General features: G+C 41.5%; 1 protein-coding gene across 6 annotated transcripts in view; it reads right to left on the bottom strand.

Moving 5' to 3' along the window:
* Window positions 1-15294, bottom strand: part of Dgcr8 (DGCR8, microprocessor complex subunit) — a 35304-nt gene that overhangs the window by 6219 nt on the left and 13791 nt on the right. For 4 of the 6 annotated variants that reach the window (XM_006522795.3, XM_030249352.1, XM_030249354.1 and 1 more), the window contains exons 9-10: window positions 12555-12637; window positions 9422-9484 (exon numbers count right to left, since the gene is read on the bottom strand). In XM_006522795.3, the coding sequence (XP_006522858.1) occupies window positions 9422-9484; window positions 12555-12637 (146 nt within the window). The remainder of the gene's footprint in view (window positions 1-9421; window positions 9485-12554; window positions 12638-15294) is intronic. The other 2 variants (XM_030249355.1, NM_033324.2) reach the window with 1 other exon arrangement.

Below are 15294 nucleotides of genomic sequence, written 5' to 3' on the forward strand. Positions count from 1 at the left end.
CGCACGCCTTTAATCCCAGCACTCGGGAGGCAGAGGCAGGCGGATTTCTGAGTTTGAGGCCAGCCTAGTCTACAAAGTGAGTTTCAGGACAGCCAAGGCTACACTACACAGAGAAACCCTGTCTCGAAAAAAACCAAAAAAAAAAAAACAAAAAACAAAAAACAAAAAAAAAACAAATGAAAAAAAAGAGTATATGTCACAAGAGTGGGCTTTAAAGGTTTCAAAAGTCCATTCCTAGTTAGATTCTTTCTCTCTTACCTCTCCCAGTCTCCTGCTTGTGGATGGCATGTGAGCCCTTAGCTACTTCTTAAACACCATGCCTACCTGCCACCATGCCTCTCATTATGATGGTTGTGGATTAAACCCTCTGAAATTGTAAGCCCCAATGAACTCTTCTCTAAGTTGCCTTGGTCATAGCATTTTGTCAGAGCAATAGAAAAGTAAGACATGCAGGGAGAGAAATTTTGCACAGAAAAGCTCAAGTAGGCTAGGGATAGGAGGAGCAGTCATGAAATGCATGGGACAAAGGATAAAGGGTAAGAATTGAGTAGCGGGCTGGCGAGATGGCTCAGTGGTTAAGAGCGCCAACTGCTCTTCTGAAGGTCCCGAGTTCAAATCCCAGCAACCACATGGTGGCTCACAACCATCCATAACGAAATCTGATGCCCTCTTCTGGAGTGTCTGAAGACAGCTACAGTGTACTTACATATAATAAATAAATAAATCTTAAAAAAAAAAAAAAAAAAAGAATTGAGTAGCTAACAGATCCCTGCCTTGATCCCTGACTGACCCTGTACTCAGTGAACAGAAGATTGCTAAACAGCTCAGCTTACTCTATACACAGACTACCTCTGGGACAGGCTGCAGAAACAGTACAGTCAAGCACTGATAAATCTACCAGTTGATGGTGGATCACATACTCAAAGAAAGTCCCATAAGATTTTAGAGCCTAGCAACAGAGTCATCCTAGTTTGTGTAGATACACTCTATATGGTTTCCATAAGTAAATCATTTAAGCAATATATATCTGTACCACAAACTGGGTTACTTTTAGCAATCACAGTATCTCCTCTCAAATTCAAGGTAGTCAGCAAAGCTCTATTCCCCCCTGCAGAGACTACATGGGAAGATCCAACTTTTGATGACTTAGCTCCTTTGACTTATGAGAGCAGCAAGTCAATCTCTACTGAGTATGTTTTCTTTGTTTCTCCCCTCTGGAAAACCAGTCACAATTATTCAACCACATGTCAATAAATTATACCTATAACAACCTGATCTCCAAAGTAAGGCCATATTCTCAGGTACTAGAGATTAGCCCTCAATGGATCCTTTTCAGAGACATAGCACAACCCAAACCAGTATATCCAGGAAACTTAAGAGCAAAGATTAACTTATCAGTTGACAAGCAAATAGGAACAAAGAGCTTGAAACAAACATGAAACAATGGGGCCCACCAGTCAGAGGATCTGCTGAGAGGGAAAAGTCTCTCACCAGCCCAACAGGTCTGCAACAGTCTGCAGAGCCTCAGAATCCAGACCTTGGGTAACATGAATAAACTTAAGTCAAGATCTCTCTAGAGGAGGCTGGTGAGATGGCTCAGTGGGTAAGAGCACTGACTGCTCCTGCAAAGGTTCTGAGTTCAAATCCCAGCAACCACATGCTGGCTTATAAACACCCATAATGAAATCTGACATCCTCTTCAGCTACAGTGTACTTATGTATAATAATAAATAAATTTTAAAAAAGACCTCTCTAGAATGACATACGAACAGCTTTTCTCTGTGTTTGTACTGCTCCAGTGACAACAGTGTAGACGAAATTCTTACATGAAGAGTCCAGCCAAGACTGATAATCACGAATGCTAACTGTTGCGGTTTGGCTGTCTTCAAACAGGAATCAAATGATGCCTCTAGCTGGGCGTGGTAGCACAGGCCTTTAATCCCAGCAGGTGGAGACAGAGGCAGGCGGATTTCTGAGTTCAAGGCCAGCCTGGTCAACAAAGTGAGTTCCAGGACAGCCAGGGCTATACAGAGAAACTGTCTCGAAAAAACAAAAACCAAAAAAAAAAAAAGATGCCTCTGCCCTCAAATGAAGGGAAAGGAGTTAGACCCTGGAACTACCTACAAGAACCAGTAAGGAAGCCAACTGATTAGCAACATGTGCTATGTTTAGCTTATATAACCCTGTTCTACCCAGCTGTTAGTACCTGACCATCTGGGCACAGAAGACAGATGGCCAGCTTACCTGCAACCCAAACTCTGTCCTGGAAGAACCTGAGCATACTCACTGGAGAACATACACTCAGAAACACAAAGATGTCTGTGTCTGGTATAAAAATCTGAGCATAAAGCCCACAGCAAGCATCTCTGTGGAGTCTCTCTCAAGTGCAATCAAATGGTAAAGTGACCTACAGATAATCATTTGTATTTCTGAAAGACAGCCTAGGAGACTGGAGTGCCCAGAGCCAAAGATGACAAAGAAGCAAAAGGTGCTCATGGACAACCCATGAAGAACTACAATCTAGGTTGGGTGATGCTGACACATGTCTTTAACCCCAGTACTCGGGAGGCAGAGGCAGGCAGATCTCTGAGTTCAGGGTCAGTCTGGTCTACAGAGTGAGTTCCAGGACAGCCAGGGCTACACAGAGAAACCCTGTCTCAGTGCCCTGCATCCCCACCTCCCCCCAATGTAAAAAACAAAACATCCAACCCCTCAAACCAGAAAAACTATAATCTAGATACTGAGGAACAGTATCTTGAAAATCAGACTTCTGAAACAGCCTTCAGCAACATCCACTCAAGTCAGCCAAATTTGTGGTTATAAACTATCCCACTAAGAAAACTTGAAGTCCATATGATTTCACTGATAATGACCACTCCACATTTTAAGGAGGAAAAATATCAATTCTATACAAATTCAAAGAGAATACTTCATAGCTTAGTTTATAATGCTACCTATAGCATATTAACACCAGGACAAAGTACAAAAACCAAACCGATCAAAACCTACACAATAGTAATCCTTGCAAACACAGATGGGAAAATTATTAAGAGTATCATTCCCAGCACTTGGGAGGCAGAGGCAGGTAGATCTCTGAGTTCGAGGCCAGCCTGGTCTACAGAGTGAGTTCCAGGACAGCCAGGGCTATACAGAGAAACCCTGTCTCGAAAAACCAGAAAAAAACAAAAAAAGAAGGGGAGCCCAAGGGCTGAAGGACCAGGGGCTCCTTCCCACTCACCAAGAGAGTAATTGGCCCAGCAGACATCCAGGCTTTTCTAGAACAGACTGGGGTAGGCAGGGTGTGAGATTTGGGATGAACTCCCTGGAGGTAGGATGGGAGAGTGAGCTCCTTTCCCGGGAACCCTCCCGGCCTTGTGCTGGTTTGTGTATCTCTCTCTGTGGTACAGTGCTAAGCTGGGTTTGGTGTTAGGATGGGTCCAAAGGCTTCCTCCAGGCCAGGAGAATCCACTTTTCAAAAGGACATGTGTGGCGGAGGCTGGGGATGGCTAAACCTAGAGCTGTGTTAGGCCGTTTGGGCACCTAGAGTGTTAGAGCTGGATTCAGGAGGGCCTGAGCTCTCTGTGTGCTTAGAAGCCCAGACTGGGAGCCTGGTCTACAGAGTGAGGTCCAGGACAGCCAGGGCTATACAGAGAAACCCTGTCTTGAAAAACCAAAAAAATAAATAAAGAAAGAAAGTATCATAGTGGTGTGCGCCTATATCCCCATCATTTAGGAGAATAAAGCAAGAGAATCCTGAATTCCATGCCAGCCTGTGCTATGTACCTAGAGTCTGTCAAAAACAAGTAACACACTGATCTTGGCAGAACACACCTTTAATAGAGCACTCAGATGGTAGACTTCTGTGAGTTCAAGGCCAGCCTTGGTGGACTTAGCAAGATCAAGGCCAGTCTGATTTGCATAGACAGGCTAGTTAGTACTACATAGTGAATCCCTATCAAAAACAAACAAACAAGAAGCAGGCAAGATGGCTTAATGAAGAAAGTATTTGCTGAGCAAGCCTGGCAATCTGAATTTAATCCCTAGAACAAAGAACAAAGCTGTTCTCTGATTTCCTCGAGTCTTTTATAGCACATGTGCTCACACACATACACACACTTAATAAAAAATACTCCTCATATGCATACACACACAGCAGACAGACAGACAGACAGACACATGTGAACACACACAATCAATAAATGGAAACTATCAATACAAAAGAATACATACTTTGCCAAAGAAAGGAATATATACCATAACTAGTAGGACTATTTCAGGGATGCATGCTTTAGAAGAATCAATATAATTATACAAAAAATTAAATAAAAATATCAAACCATAAATAATATCATAGAAATGGTACAAAAAAAAGACATCTGACAGAAATAAAACAGCATTTCAGGTTAAAAATGATCAACGGAGTGTGTGTGTGTGTGTGTGTGTGTGAGAGAGAGAGAGAGAGAGAGAGAGAGAGAGAGAGAGAGAGAGAGAGAGATGGGGGAAGGGGGGAGGGGGAGAGAGAGAGGGCTCAGCAGGTAAGAGCACTGACTGATCTTACGAAGATCCCGAGTTCAAATCCCAGCAACCACATGATGGTTCACAACCATCTGTAATGAGATCTGTGCCCTCTTCTGGTGCATCTGAAGTCAGCTACAGTGTACATATGTATAATAAATAAATCTTTTTTACAAACCCAATAGAATTACTATGAGCACACCACAAACAACATCACACTCAGTAGTAAGAACTGGATGTTGGGCTGGTGAGATGGCTCAGTGGGTTGGAGCACCCGTCTGCTCTTCCGAAGGTCCAGAGTTCAAATCCCAGCAACCACATGGTGGCTCACAACCATCCGTAACGAGATCTGACTCCCTCTTCTGGTGTGTCTGAAGACAGCTACAATGTACTTACATATAATAAATAAATAAATCTTTAAAAAAAAAAAAAAAAAAAAAAAAGAACTGGATGTTACCCTTTGAAATGAGGAACAAAAACCTTTACTATCTCCATTTCTAGTCAACAATAGCCAGAACAATTAGGTTAAGACATCCAGACTGGCAAGATAAGAGACCGTAGTCAACACAATCCTATACACAGATGAATTACTTTTCTGTTGCTATGTTAAAACACAATGACCAAAAGCAACTTATGGAATAAAGAATTTATTGGGGCTTACAATTCCAGATAGGTAGAGTCTATCATGACAGGGGGACATGGTAGTAAGTGACAAGAATAGTGGCAGGAACAGGAAAGCTAAAAGATCATATCTCAAACACAAGCATGAAGCAGAAAAAGTAGACTGGAAGTAGGCAAGGCTATGAACTCAAAATCTCTCCAAATCATACTACCAACTGAGGACTAAATATCTGAGCCTATAGGGGACGGAACACTTCTTATTAAGCACCACAAAAGATGATCCAAAAAATTTACAGAATACATGAATTCAGCAAAGTGGAAAGATAAAAAATCAATTCACAAACAGTAAGTTGTACTTACATGGTAGAAACAAAATAAAGCCAAAGGATTACTCACTACAGTGGGACAATCTAAGATTAAAATGTGAGCAGGATCTGTGTGTAATAAAAACCACCAACTACTAGCAAAAACAAAGGCCTACTACTACTTCAGGGAAATCACTGACCAATGATCAGCTAATCTAAATGAACTAACTTAATAGACACGTTACAAAAAATACAGATAAATTAAGACTCGAGAATACAGACACTTTGCAATTATTATCTGGCAAAAATATTATTATAAGCTGAACTATAAACTGCTCCAAAATGTACAAGTTGAACTCTCACCCCTTAGTACCTCAGTAAGTGAGTTAAGTACATGGGTAAGTGGGCCCTATGTGAGGACTCAGTCCTATTCAAAAGTCATTCTTCACAAACAGAAAATTCAGAGATTCCTTTAAAGAAAAGCATAAAGGTGAGGATAACCATCCCAGAAACCAGATGCCTCTGGCAGTATCTAGAAGAAACTAACAAACCTGACACTATTTTGCACTTCTGACCTCCAAAACCAAGGCAACTAAATTTCTGTGACTTAATTTGTCCAGTTTGATACTCTGTTATAGTACCACCAGTAAAAAAAAAAATAGTAACAGCAATAACTAACTTTGGTTGTCCTGCTGTGCTCTGTGAGATACAGATTGTTAAGTATAGATGGTCCTATATGGGGAAAGAGCAAGAAATAGAAACTATTCCTGAGACTTCCAATTACCAATCATAACTGGCAGGCTTAGTGGTGGCATGACTTTAATGGGAGCTGGGGGACTACACATAACACACACTTTTAACTCCAGCACTTGAGAGGCAGGAATAAGTGGATCTCTCTGAGTTTGAGGCCATTCTGATCTACAGAATGAGTTCCAGTACAGACAGGGCATACTGGCTGGCCATCTTAGTCTAACTGGTAAGTAGCAGCCCAGGCAAGAGATCCTATGTCAAAAAACAAGATGGACAGTATCTGAGAAATGACATTCAATGATGATCTGTGGTCTACACACACAGACATAAACACACATCACAAAATTAAAATCATGCCTAGAGGCTGGAAAGATGGCTTAACAATTAAGAGCACTGCTCTTCCAGGGACCCAAATTGGATCCTAGCACCCATGTTGGGTAACTCATAACTGTCTAACTAAAGCTCCAAAGGGATTCAACACCTTCTTCTTGTCACTGTAGGCAGCCCCCACACCCCACAAACATACAGATACATATGTGTAAGTAACTATAATAAAAATAGGACTGGTGGGCTGGAGAGATGGCTCAGCAGTTAAGAGCACTGACTGCTCTTCCAGAGGTCCTGAGTTCAATTCCCAGCAACCATATGATGGCTTACAACCATCTGTAATAGGATCTGATGCCCTCTTCTGGGGTGTCTGAAGAGTGTACTCATACAGTGTACTCATTTGCATAAAATTAACAAATAAATCTTTAAAAAAAAATAAAATAAAATAAAAAACAAGCCGGGCAGTGGTGGTGCATGTCTTTAATCCCAGCTCTTGGGAAACAGAGGCAGTCTGATATCTGAGTTTGAGGCTAGCCTGCTCTACAGAGTTCTAAGACAGCCAGGGCTATAGAAAGAAACCATGTCTTGAAAACAAAAACAAAAGAACACCAACAAGGAAGGAAGGAAGGAAGGAAGGAAGGAAGGAAGGAAGGAAGGGAGGGAGGGAGGGAGGGAGGGAGGGAGGGAGGGAAGGAGCGAGCTCAGTGGGTGAAGGTACTTACTGCCATGTTTGAAAACCTGAGTTCAATCCTTGGAATCTATATAATGGTCCTCTGAACTCTACATGTGTGCAGTGGCATGCATGTACCCACACAATGCATCCAGGGCTGGAGAGGTGGCTCAGCAGTTAACAGTGCTTACAGCTCTTCTAGAGGACCTGAATTAATTTCCCAGGATCCATGTTGGGCAGCTTAAAGCTGCCTGTGAGTCCAGCTCCAGGGGTTCTGGCCTCCTGGGTACCTGCACTCACATGGCAGACACACAGACAAATAAAATCCATCTTAAAAATTAAAATAAAAAAATTAATGTAAAAAAATGTATTTTTCTGTTTTGTTTTAAATTTAAAATGAGACCATCTCCAAGCTGCCAATAAATCATTTTTAAGAGCTGGCCTTCTACTGTTAGAGCATAAATATACCAGCACAGGTGTTTCAGTGGCAAAGATCCACAGTTGTTTGTAACACACTGCAGGTTAAAGATAAACCAGTAGCAGGATTTTAAACTGGCCCAAAGGAAGTGCCAGCAAGATGCCTCAGTAGTAAAGGTGCTTTGCCACACCTAGTTATCCCTGGAACCAAAGTGATGAGGGAGCTAACTTCATCAAACTGTCCTCTGGCCTCCACATGTACACACACACACCATGAGCATAAGTCTGTATGTATGCGCACACACAAAATCAATGACAATTCCTAGAAGGAAAACTGATAGTAACAGATAGGCATTCATTCTCAGTCTTTGATACATACTGAATATAATGAGATCCATAACAACCAAGACAACTACACAGTGAGGCCTTGTCTCTAAAAGGAAATAGGAGTTAAGTAAACACCAGTTATTAACTTCTGACACCGACAGGCAGCTAGAAACGAACACACAGACAGACAAACATCCTACAAAGGACAAAAGTCCCCATCACCAAGCTCTTTTCTACTGGCATGCCTTGTCCTCACTTGTTCTGCCTGTTTGTCCTTTAGCCCCTCCTACTGGTAGCTGGTAAGATCTCTAGCTTGCCTGCCCAATCCCACTCTTTGTAATACCAAAACATACATTGTTCTTGAGTTTCCTTCTGAGTTTAATATTCTTTCTCAAAAAAAAAAAAAAAGAAGTATTTGTATGTATGAGTGATTTAACCTCATGCATGTCTGTGTACCGCACGTGTACAGTGACCATGAAGGCGGAAAAGAGCATCAGATCTAGAATGAGGGATGGGGGGGGTGGGAAAACCAAATTCAAGTGCTCAAACATTCAACAATCTCTCCAGCTTCTACTTTTATTATTTTTTATCATTTATTTTTATCATTTTTAATTACATTTGTATTGAATCCCCTGGAACGGAAAGTACCAATGGTTGTAACCCACCCAATGTTTAGGTCCAAACTTGGGTTCTTTGCAAGAATAGTAAATGTTCTTAGCCACTGATGACATACGCCTTTAATCCCAGCACTGGGAGACAGAGGAAAGTGGATCTCTAGGAGGTAGAGGTCAGCCTGATCTATATAAAGAGTTCTGGGACAGCAAGGCTACATGTGAAACACGGTCTCAAAACAAACACACACACACACAAACACACAAGGATAGGAGTGGGGATGAGGCTAGATTTATGACTCAGCGAGAGTTCTTGTCTCCAATGACTAGGGCTCTAGATCCTCTTCCTAACACAAGAGGAAGGGCAAAGTGGGGATTATAAAACATTCATTAGAGGTGTTTCCTAGGAGATTCAAAAAAGCAGAAAAAAAGTAGCCAACATGAAGGTAGGTATATTGGGATTATCTAGTCTAAGGAACAAAAATAAAAATAAAGCAGAGTTGCAGAAACCTTTAGGACAAATTAAAATCACCATTAAGTATAAAAATTTGTAGTCAGAAGGTAGTGGCGCATGCCTTTAATTCAATACTCGGATCTCTTGTGTGTTCGAGGCCAGCCTGGTCTACAGATCAAATTCCAAGACAGCACAGCAAAATCTGGTCTCGCGGGGTGGGGTTGGGGGTGGAATTACACTAGCCCATGTGGTGGCTCATGCTTTTAATCCTGGCACTCAGGAGGCAAAAGCAGGTGGATATCTTTGAGTTCAAGGCCAACCTGGTCTATGTAGTTGAGTTCTAGAACAGCCAGAGACAGACTGTCTCCAAAAAAACAAACCACAAAAGAAGCAGCTAAATAAATCCCAAGTGGAATAAACTCACGCATCTGTTTGTAGACTCATCCAACTGAAGGCCAAACAGAGCTTCTTGAAAGCAGAAGAGAATCTATTCAGCAGACACAGAAAACTCAGAGGTTAACAAGCAATGTCTGTTTGCTTTTCCTTTTCTTTTTCCTCCCCTCCAAAGCTGGAAATCCAACCCCAGGGCCTTATATCTATTAGTAAAGTGCTCTATCATCAAGCTGTACCCCAGTCTTTAGTGTTCTATTTTTTGAAACAGGTTTTACTGCCTAGCCCAGGATGAGTTTAAATTTGTGATACTTCTATACCCAAACTAGTTTCTTATCAGAAACCAGAAAGGGTAAAAGGCAGTATGGGCTATAGAGATGGCTAAGCAGCTAAAAAGTGCTTGCCACCAAGCCGACAGTCTACATTCAATTCCCAGAACCAATATAGTAGGAGAGAATTAACTCTCACAAGTTTGTCCTCTGATTTCCATGCACATACACACATAAATTTAAGGAAAATATTAGGAAAAGAAATTCCTGTAATCAAGCACTTCCTAGCTTGCTCACTGGTGTAGTAGAGGGGAACTATCTCAGGAGAGGTCTTATATACCATTAAGCTGGGGAGAGAAGACCCTGCATTTTCCTAACTCCAAACTTCAAAGTTCTCCACTGGCTAAGTTGGCAACCCCAAAATGGGGGTGGGGGTGGGGTGGTATCAAAGAGGTTGGAGGGAGGGGAAATAATGTATTAATCTTTTAATTAAAGGGAAAGGGAAAAAATGTGTGTGAACCTGGGAAAATGGATGTGAATCAGATCAGACAGATATACTTTGGATGGTACATGGCAACTGAATCAGACTGAAGCCCAGAGCAAGCAAATAAGGAAGATGCAAACCAAATGCTAATAAGAGGGAGCTAGCTAGGTATGAATACAAGTGGAGTGAGTGCAGGACAGAACTGAGGCCAGGGCAGTTAAGATGAACCCTTTGGCTAGATAGTGCAGACTGCTTTGGCCTCACTACTTTGGATGTTCTCAGAGAATGGAGAAAAATCAACTGCTGCTGGGCAGAATTCTCCACCCTAGAAGCTGGGAAGACAATAAGTAGTTGGCAAAGTATTTTCCACATAAGCATGAAATCCAGGGTTCAATCCCCAGAACCAACACTAATTCCAAGCATGGTGGTGATGTAGGCATGACTTTTCCCTTGAACTTGCTAAGCAACCCAATCTACTGGGTATTCCAAGCCAGAAAAATATTCCCAAAAAAGATGGCTAGCACCAAAGGTACTGAGGTTATTCTGTTTGTATGTACAGGCACATGCACACATACACAAAAGAACTTCCCACCACAAACCCACCAGGCAGAGGGCCTCTGGTGCTCAGAGAGAGAGGATGTCCTTTAGCCATGCTAATAGAAGCAGTTTGAACACTTTCAGCATAACTAGGCCTGCAATAACAGGACCTTCAACCCAACAATACAGCTTGAGAAAAGCTCTTCTTTTCTGAATTGCTTTGGACTCCACTCACCTATAAAATGAGCCTGGAAGAAAATGACTCATCCTTTCTCTTATCCTCAGCAAGAAAAAAATGAAGATGTTTTGTTGGCTCCCTTCCTTTTTCTTTCCTTTTGTACTGTCTTTTTTACTTTTCTAAGTGTTCCCGTGGGATCACTTAAGCTTTGTATTTTTATTTTTGATTTGATTTGAGACAGGGTCTTATAGCTCAAGCTAACTTTGAGCACCCACAACTGTTCTTGTTCTGGTCCTCTTGCTTCTTCTTCTTCCCAAGTATTAGCACTACAAGCATAGACTACCGTACCACACCAAGCCAGGACACTTTCTTATACTTTCACCCCATACATCTTTTCTCTTTTTCTTAGTTTCTCCTTTCCTCATAGTTAAATGTAGTTAAGGGCCATAGAATGGCTCAATGGCAAAAACACTTGTCATATGAGCTTAAGGGCTGGAGTCTCAGTTCCAGAATGCATACAGTGAAAGGAAAGGACCCACTCCCTCTCAGGTTGTTCTTCTACCTTCACACTTGTATCACAGCATGCATGGAACCACACACATACATAACCACCAAAGTAAATAATAAATCAAGGTAATGTAAAAACAGAATTGTTGTTTTAAAGATACTGCTTTCTCTCTTAGTGCAAATGGGGAACATACTCTAAGAACCCAAAAAGACTCCACTAACAAGACCCCAAAAAAACTTAACAATCTATATAAATAAAAAGGGTTTTGGTTTTTTGAAACACGGTCTCACCATGTAGCTATTGGCTGGTCTGGAACTAATTATGTGGACCAGACTGACCTCAAACTCATAGAGATCTGCCTGTCTTTGTCTCCCATTTAAATTAATTTAATAACTTGAAGAGATACCTATCCCGACAGACATGCAAGACACAGTGTAGAAACACAAGAACCCTGAAAAACCAAGGCAACACAATTTCTAAAAATGTTCAAGACTCCTTCATAACTGAATCCAAATATAACAAAAGGGTTCAAAGGCCAAAGAACTCAAAAGTCTGGTTTTAAAATGACCAGTGACCAAAAGAAAATTAGAACAGACAAATCAATTTAAAACCAAGATTAAACTCTTTTGCTACGAATAAAACCACATTTATGGGCTGGAGAGATGGCTCAGCGGTTAAGAGCACTGACTGCTCTTCTGAAGGTCCTGAGTTCAAATCCCAGCAACCGCATGGTGGCTCACAACCATCTGTAATGAGATCTGATGCCCTCTTCTGGAACATCTGAAGACAGCTGTGGACTTACATATAATAAATAAATTAATTAATTAATTACAAAACAAACAAACAAGACAACCATGGATCTTTAAAAACAAAAAAACAAAACAAAACAAAACAAAACAAAAAAGCCACATTTATCCTAAAAGGTTTCTACAGGACAGGGTTTGAGAGACAGTTGTAACAACAATCTCAACCTTAGACACTGCCAGATTCATTTCCATTATAGATCTATGTGTGTAACATACACAACTGAAAGGTAAAGTCTTCAAGATCTTCTCCTCTGTCTTCACAAAGGTAAGCGAGTTCCTCTTACAAGCTGATGCTTAGACCCTGACGTGGGGCACATCCCTGGCTGAGGCAATAGGGTCAGTGGCTGTATGGTAGTTCCCAGGAAAACAAGATCACCACACTCACCTCCAGTTCTTCACTGTCTTTAGGCTTCTCCTCAGAGGTCTGTTTAACAAAGTCAGGGATGAGAATTTCCAGGGTGGCTCGGGCTACAAAAAGAAAAAGTCTGAAGTGAGGGGAGCTCAAAAGAAGACCATTTATGTTGCCCAGCGAGCAGTGAGCCTACATGCTGGCTCCCACACTCATAGGCAAAAGCAGCAACATCACTTTACAATGTAGAATTATGAGAGCATAAAGAACAAGTCAATCTAATCCTGAAAAGAGACAGTGAGATGATGCCAGCTTTACATGCCAATTTTACCAAGAGAGGATTGGTAAAACCTGCACCCGAGGAGGACTGACAACACATGGAGAGCAGCTACTAAGAACAGGCAGATGGGCATATATGAGGAACCATGAGTAAGGACCATGAACAAGCCACATGTCACAACGGGTAAAGAATGCACAAACAGCCCATGGACTAACTGCTGTCTGGTCCAGCACAGCATTGTTGGTAACACATCCCAGCAAAATAAGTTTGTAACAAAGACAAGACAGTGCAGATGTCTAGAGTGAGTGGCTGAAATATTGGTGGAGGACACAAAGTCCAGAACATAGACTTCTAATCTTGTAAAGAATAGCTTAGGATAAGCCTGAGGGGTTTTCCATTCATTTGCCAGGTTCTATCTCAAAAGATATCTGCTGAAAGTCTCAACAATTTGTTGAACTGAAAAGTCTTTTTAGACTGAATCCTTCTAAAATGTACAGCAGCAGCTAGAGATTAGCTCAGTGATTGAGCATCTTGTTCAATTCCTAACTCTGCATGAGTAACTTAGCAAAATAGGTATCAGGACATCTTGCAGACTGAGGCAGAATATGTAAACTAAGGGCAACTGAACAGAGGACAGCCAGTAACATGATATACAAAGACTTGGGCTGGAGAGATGGCTCGGTGGTTAAGAGCACTGACTGCTCTTCCAAAAGTCCTTTGTTCAATTCCCAGCAACCACATGGTGGCTCACAACCATCTGTAAAGGGATCTGATGCCCTCTTCTGGTGTGTCTGGAAACAGCTACAGTGTACTCATATAAATAAAAATAAATCTTAAAAAAAGAAAGACTTATTGTCCTCAGCAATGGCCACTAAAACAAAAAAATTAGCAGAGAAACTGATTCTTAGAAGTAGAAAATTGGGGAACGCCAGGGCCAAAAAGTGGGAGTGGGTGGGTAGGGGAGTGGGGGGGGGGGAGTGTATCGGGGACTTTTTGGATAGCATTGGAAATGTAAATGAGGAAAATACCTAATAAAAAAGATAATTCTTAAAAAAAAAAAAGAAAAAAAGAAAAAAAAGTAGAAAATCCAAACTGGGAAGTGATGGCGCTTTAATCCCAGCACTTGGGAAGCAGAGGCAGGCAGATTTCTGAGTTCAAGGCCAGCCTGGTCTACAGAGTGAGTTCCAGGACAGCCAGGGCTACACAGAGAAACCCTGTCTCAGAAAAAAAAAAAAAAAAATAGAAAACCCTCCCCCTAACCCCAAGCCCCAGTGAGACTGACAAAACTGGCATAGCTCTTGTTCTGTGCAGAGACCTGTTCTGGAAGACAACAATCACACAGGATAAAATCAAGAATGGCTCTGTATGTGCCAGGGTACAAGTACACCTAACACTAATCTCCCATACACTCCACTACTCAGAAGAACCCAATAACCCCAGTGCTGATCAAAACGGCTTAGTACAAAAATGCTGTCTATCTCTGCACAGAGGCAGAAGGCAAAGACATGGTATAGTGTGTCTAGAAGAAAACACCAGTTCTTGGGATGAACATTGTGTGCAATGACTATCTAATCCCCAATTTGAAGTCTGAAGGACTCAAGAGAAAAAAATCTATACAAATATCAAAACCCATCAAGATAATGACAGCATAGAACCTGTCTTTTCTCTCAGAATGCCTGGTTTTCTGTTTAAAAACAAACTTGAATTCCAGGTGTAGTGGTGCATGATTTAGTCTCAGCATTCAGAGACCTATCTCAAAAAAAACAAAAACAACAAAATAAAAAATAAAAATAACAAAACACTTGCATGTGTTCCATATGGCCCAGTTAGCTCTAAGCATACCCAAATATGCATTTGGCTGAATCAGGAACTGAAAACACTGGCTCTGCTGTTATTCAGTAGAAAGAGGCCCTCTAGTATAAAGACTCACTTTAGATACATTTTTTTTAAAGATTTATTTATTTTATATATGTGAGAACATTGGTGCTGTCTTCAGACACACCAGAAGAGGGCATCAGATCCCATTAGATGGTTGTGAGCCACCATGTGCTTGCTGGGATTTGAACTCAGGACCTCTGGTAGAACAGTTGGTGCTCTTAACCTCTGAGTCATCTCTGCAGCCCAAGACTCACTTTTTAAAAAAATAAAAATCTGATTGTTTTTTAGACAGCCCTAGCTGTCCTGGAACTTACTTTGTGATCAGGCTGGCCTCAAACTCAAGGAGATCTGTCTGTCTCTGCCTCCCAAATGGTGGGATTAAATGTGTGTTCCCACACACACTCAGCTAGAATCTTAATTATGTGTACATGCATGTAATGCCAGAGACATTAGATCCTCCCTGAGTTGGAGCTTAAGTTCTTTGTAAGCTGCCCCATGTGGGTTCTGGGAATTATGGGGATTTGAATGAAAATCTCCCCTCCCCACAGCCCCACCCTGTAGTCTCCGGATTTTGAATGCTTAGTCCCTAGGAGGTGGAGCATTTGGAAAAGGATTCTG

The sequence above is a fragment of the Mus musculus genome, chromosome 16 (genome assembly GCF_000001635.26).
Source record: "Mus musculus strain C57BL/6J chromosome 16, GRCm38.p6 C57BL/6J".
In the NCBI taxonomy this organism is placed as follows: Eukaryota; Metazoa; Chordata; class Mammalia; order Rodentia; family Muridae; genus Mus; species Mus musculus.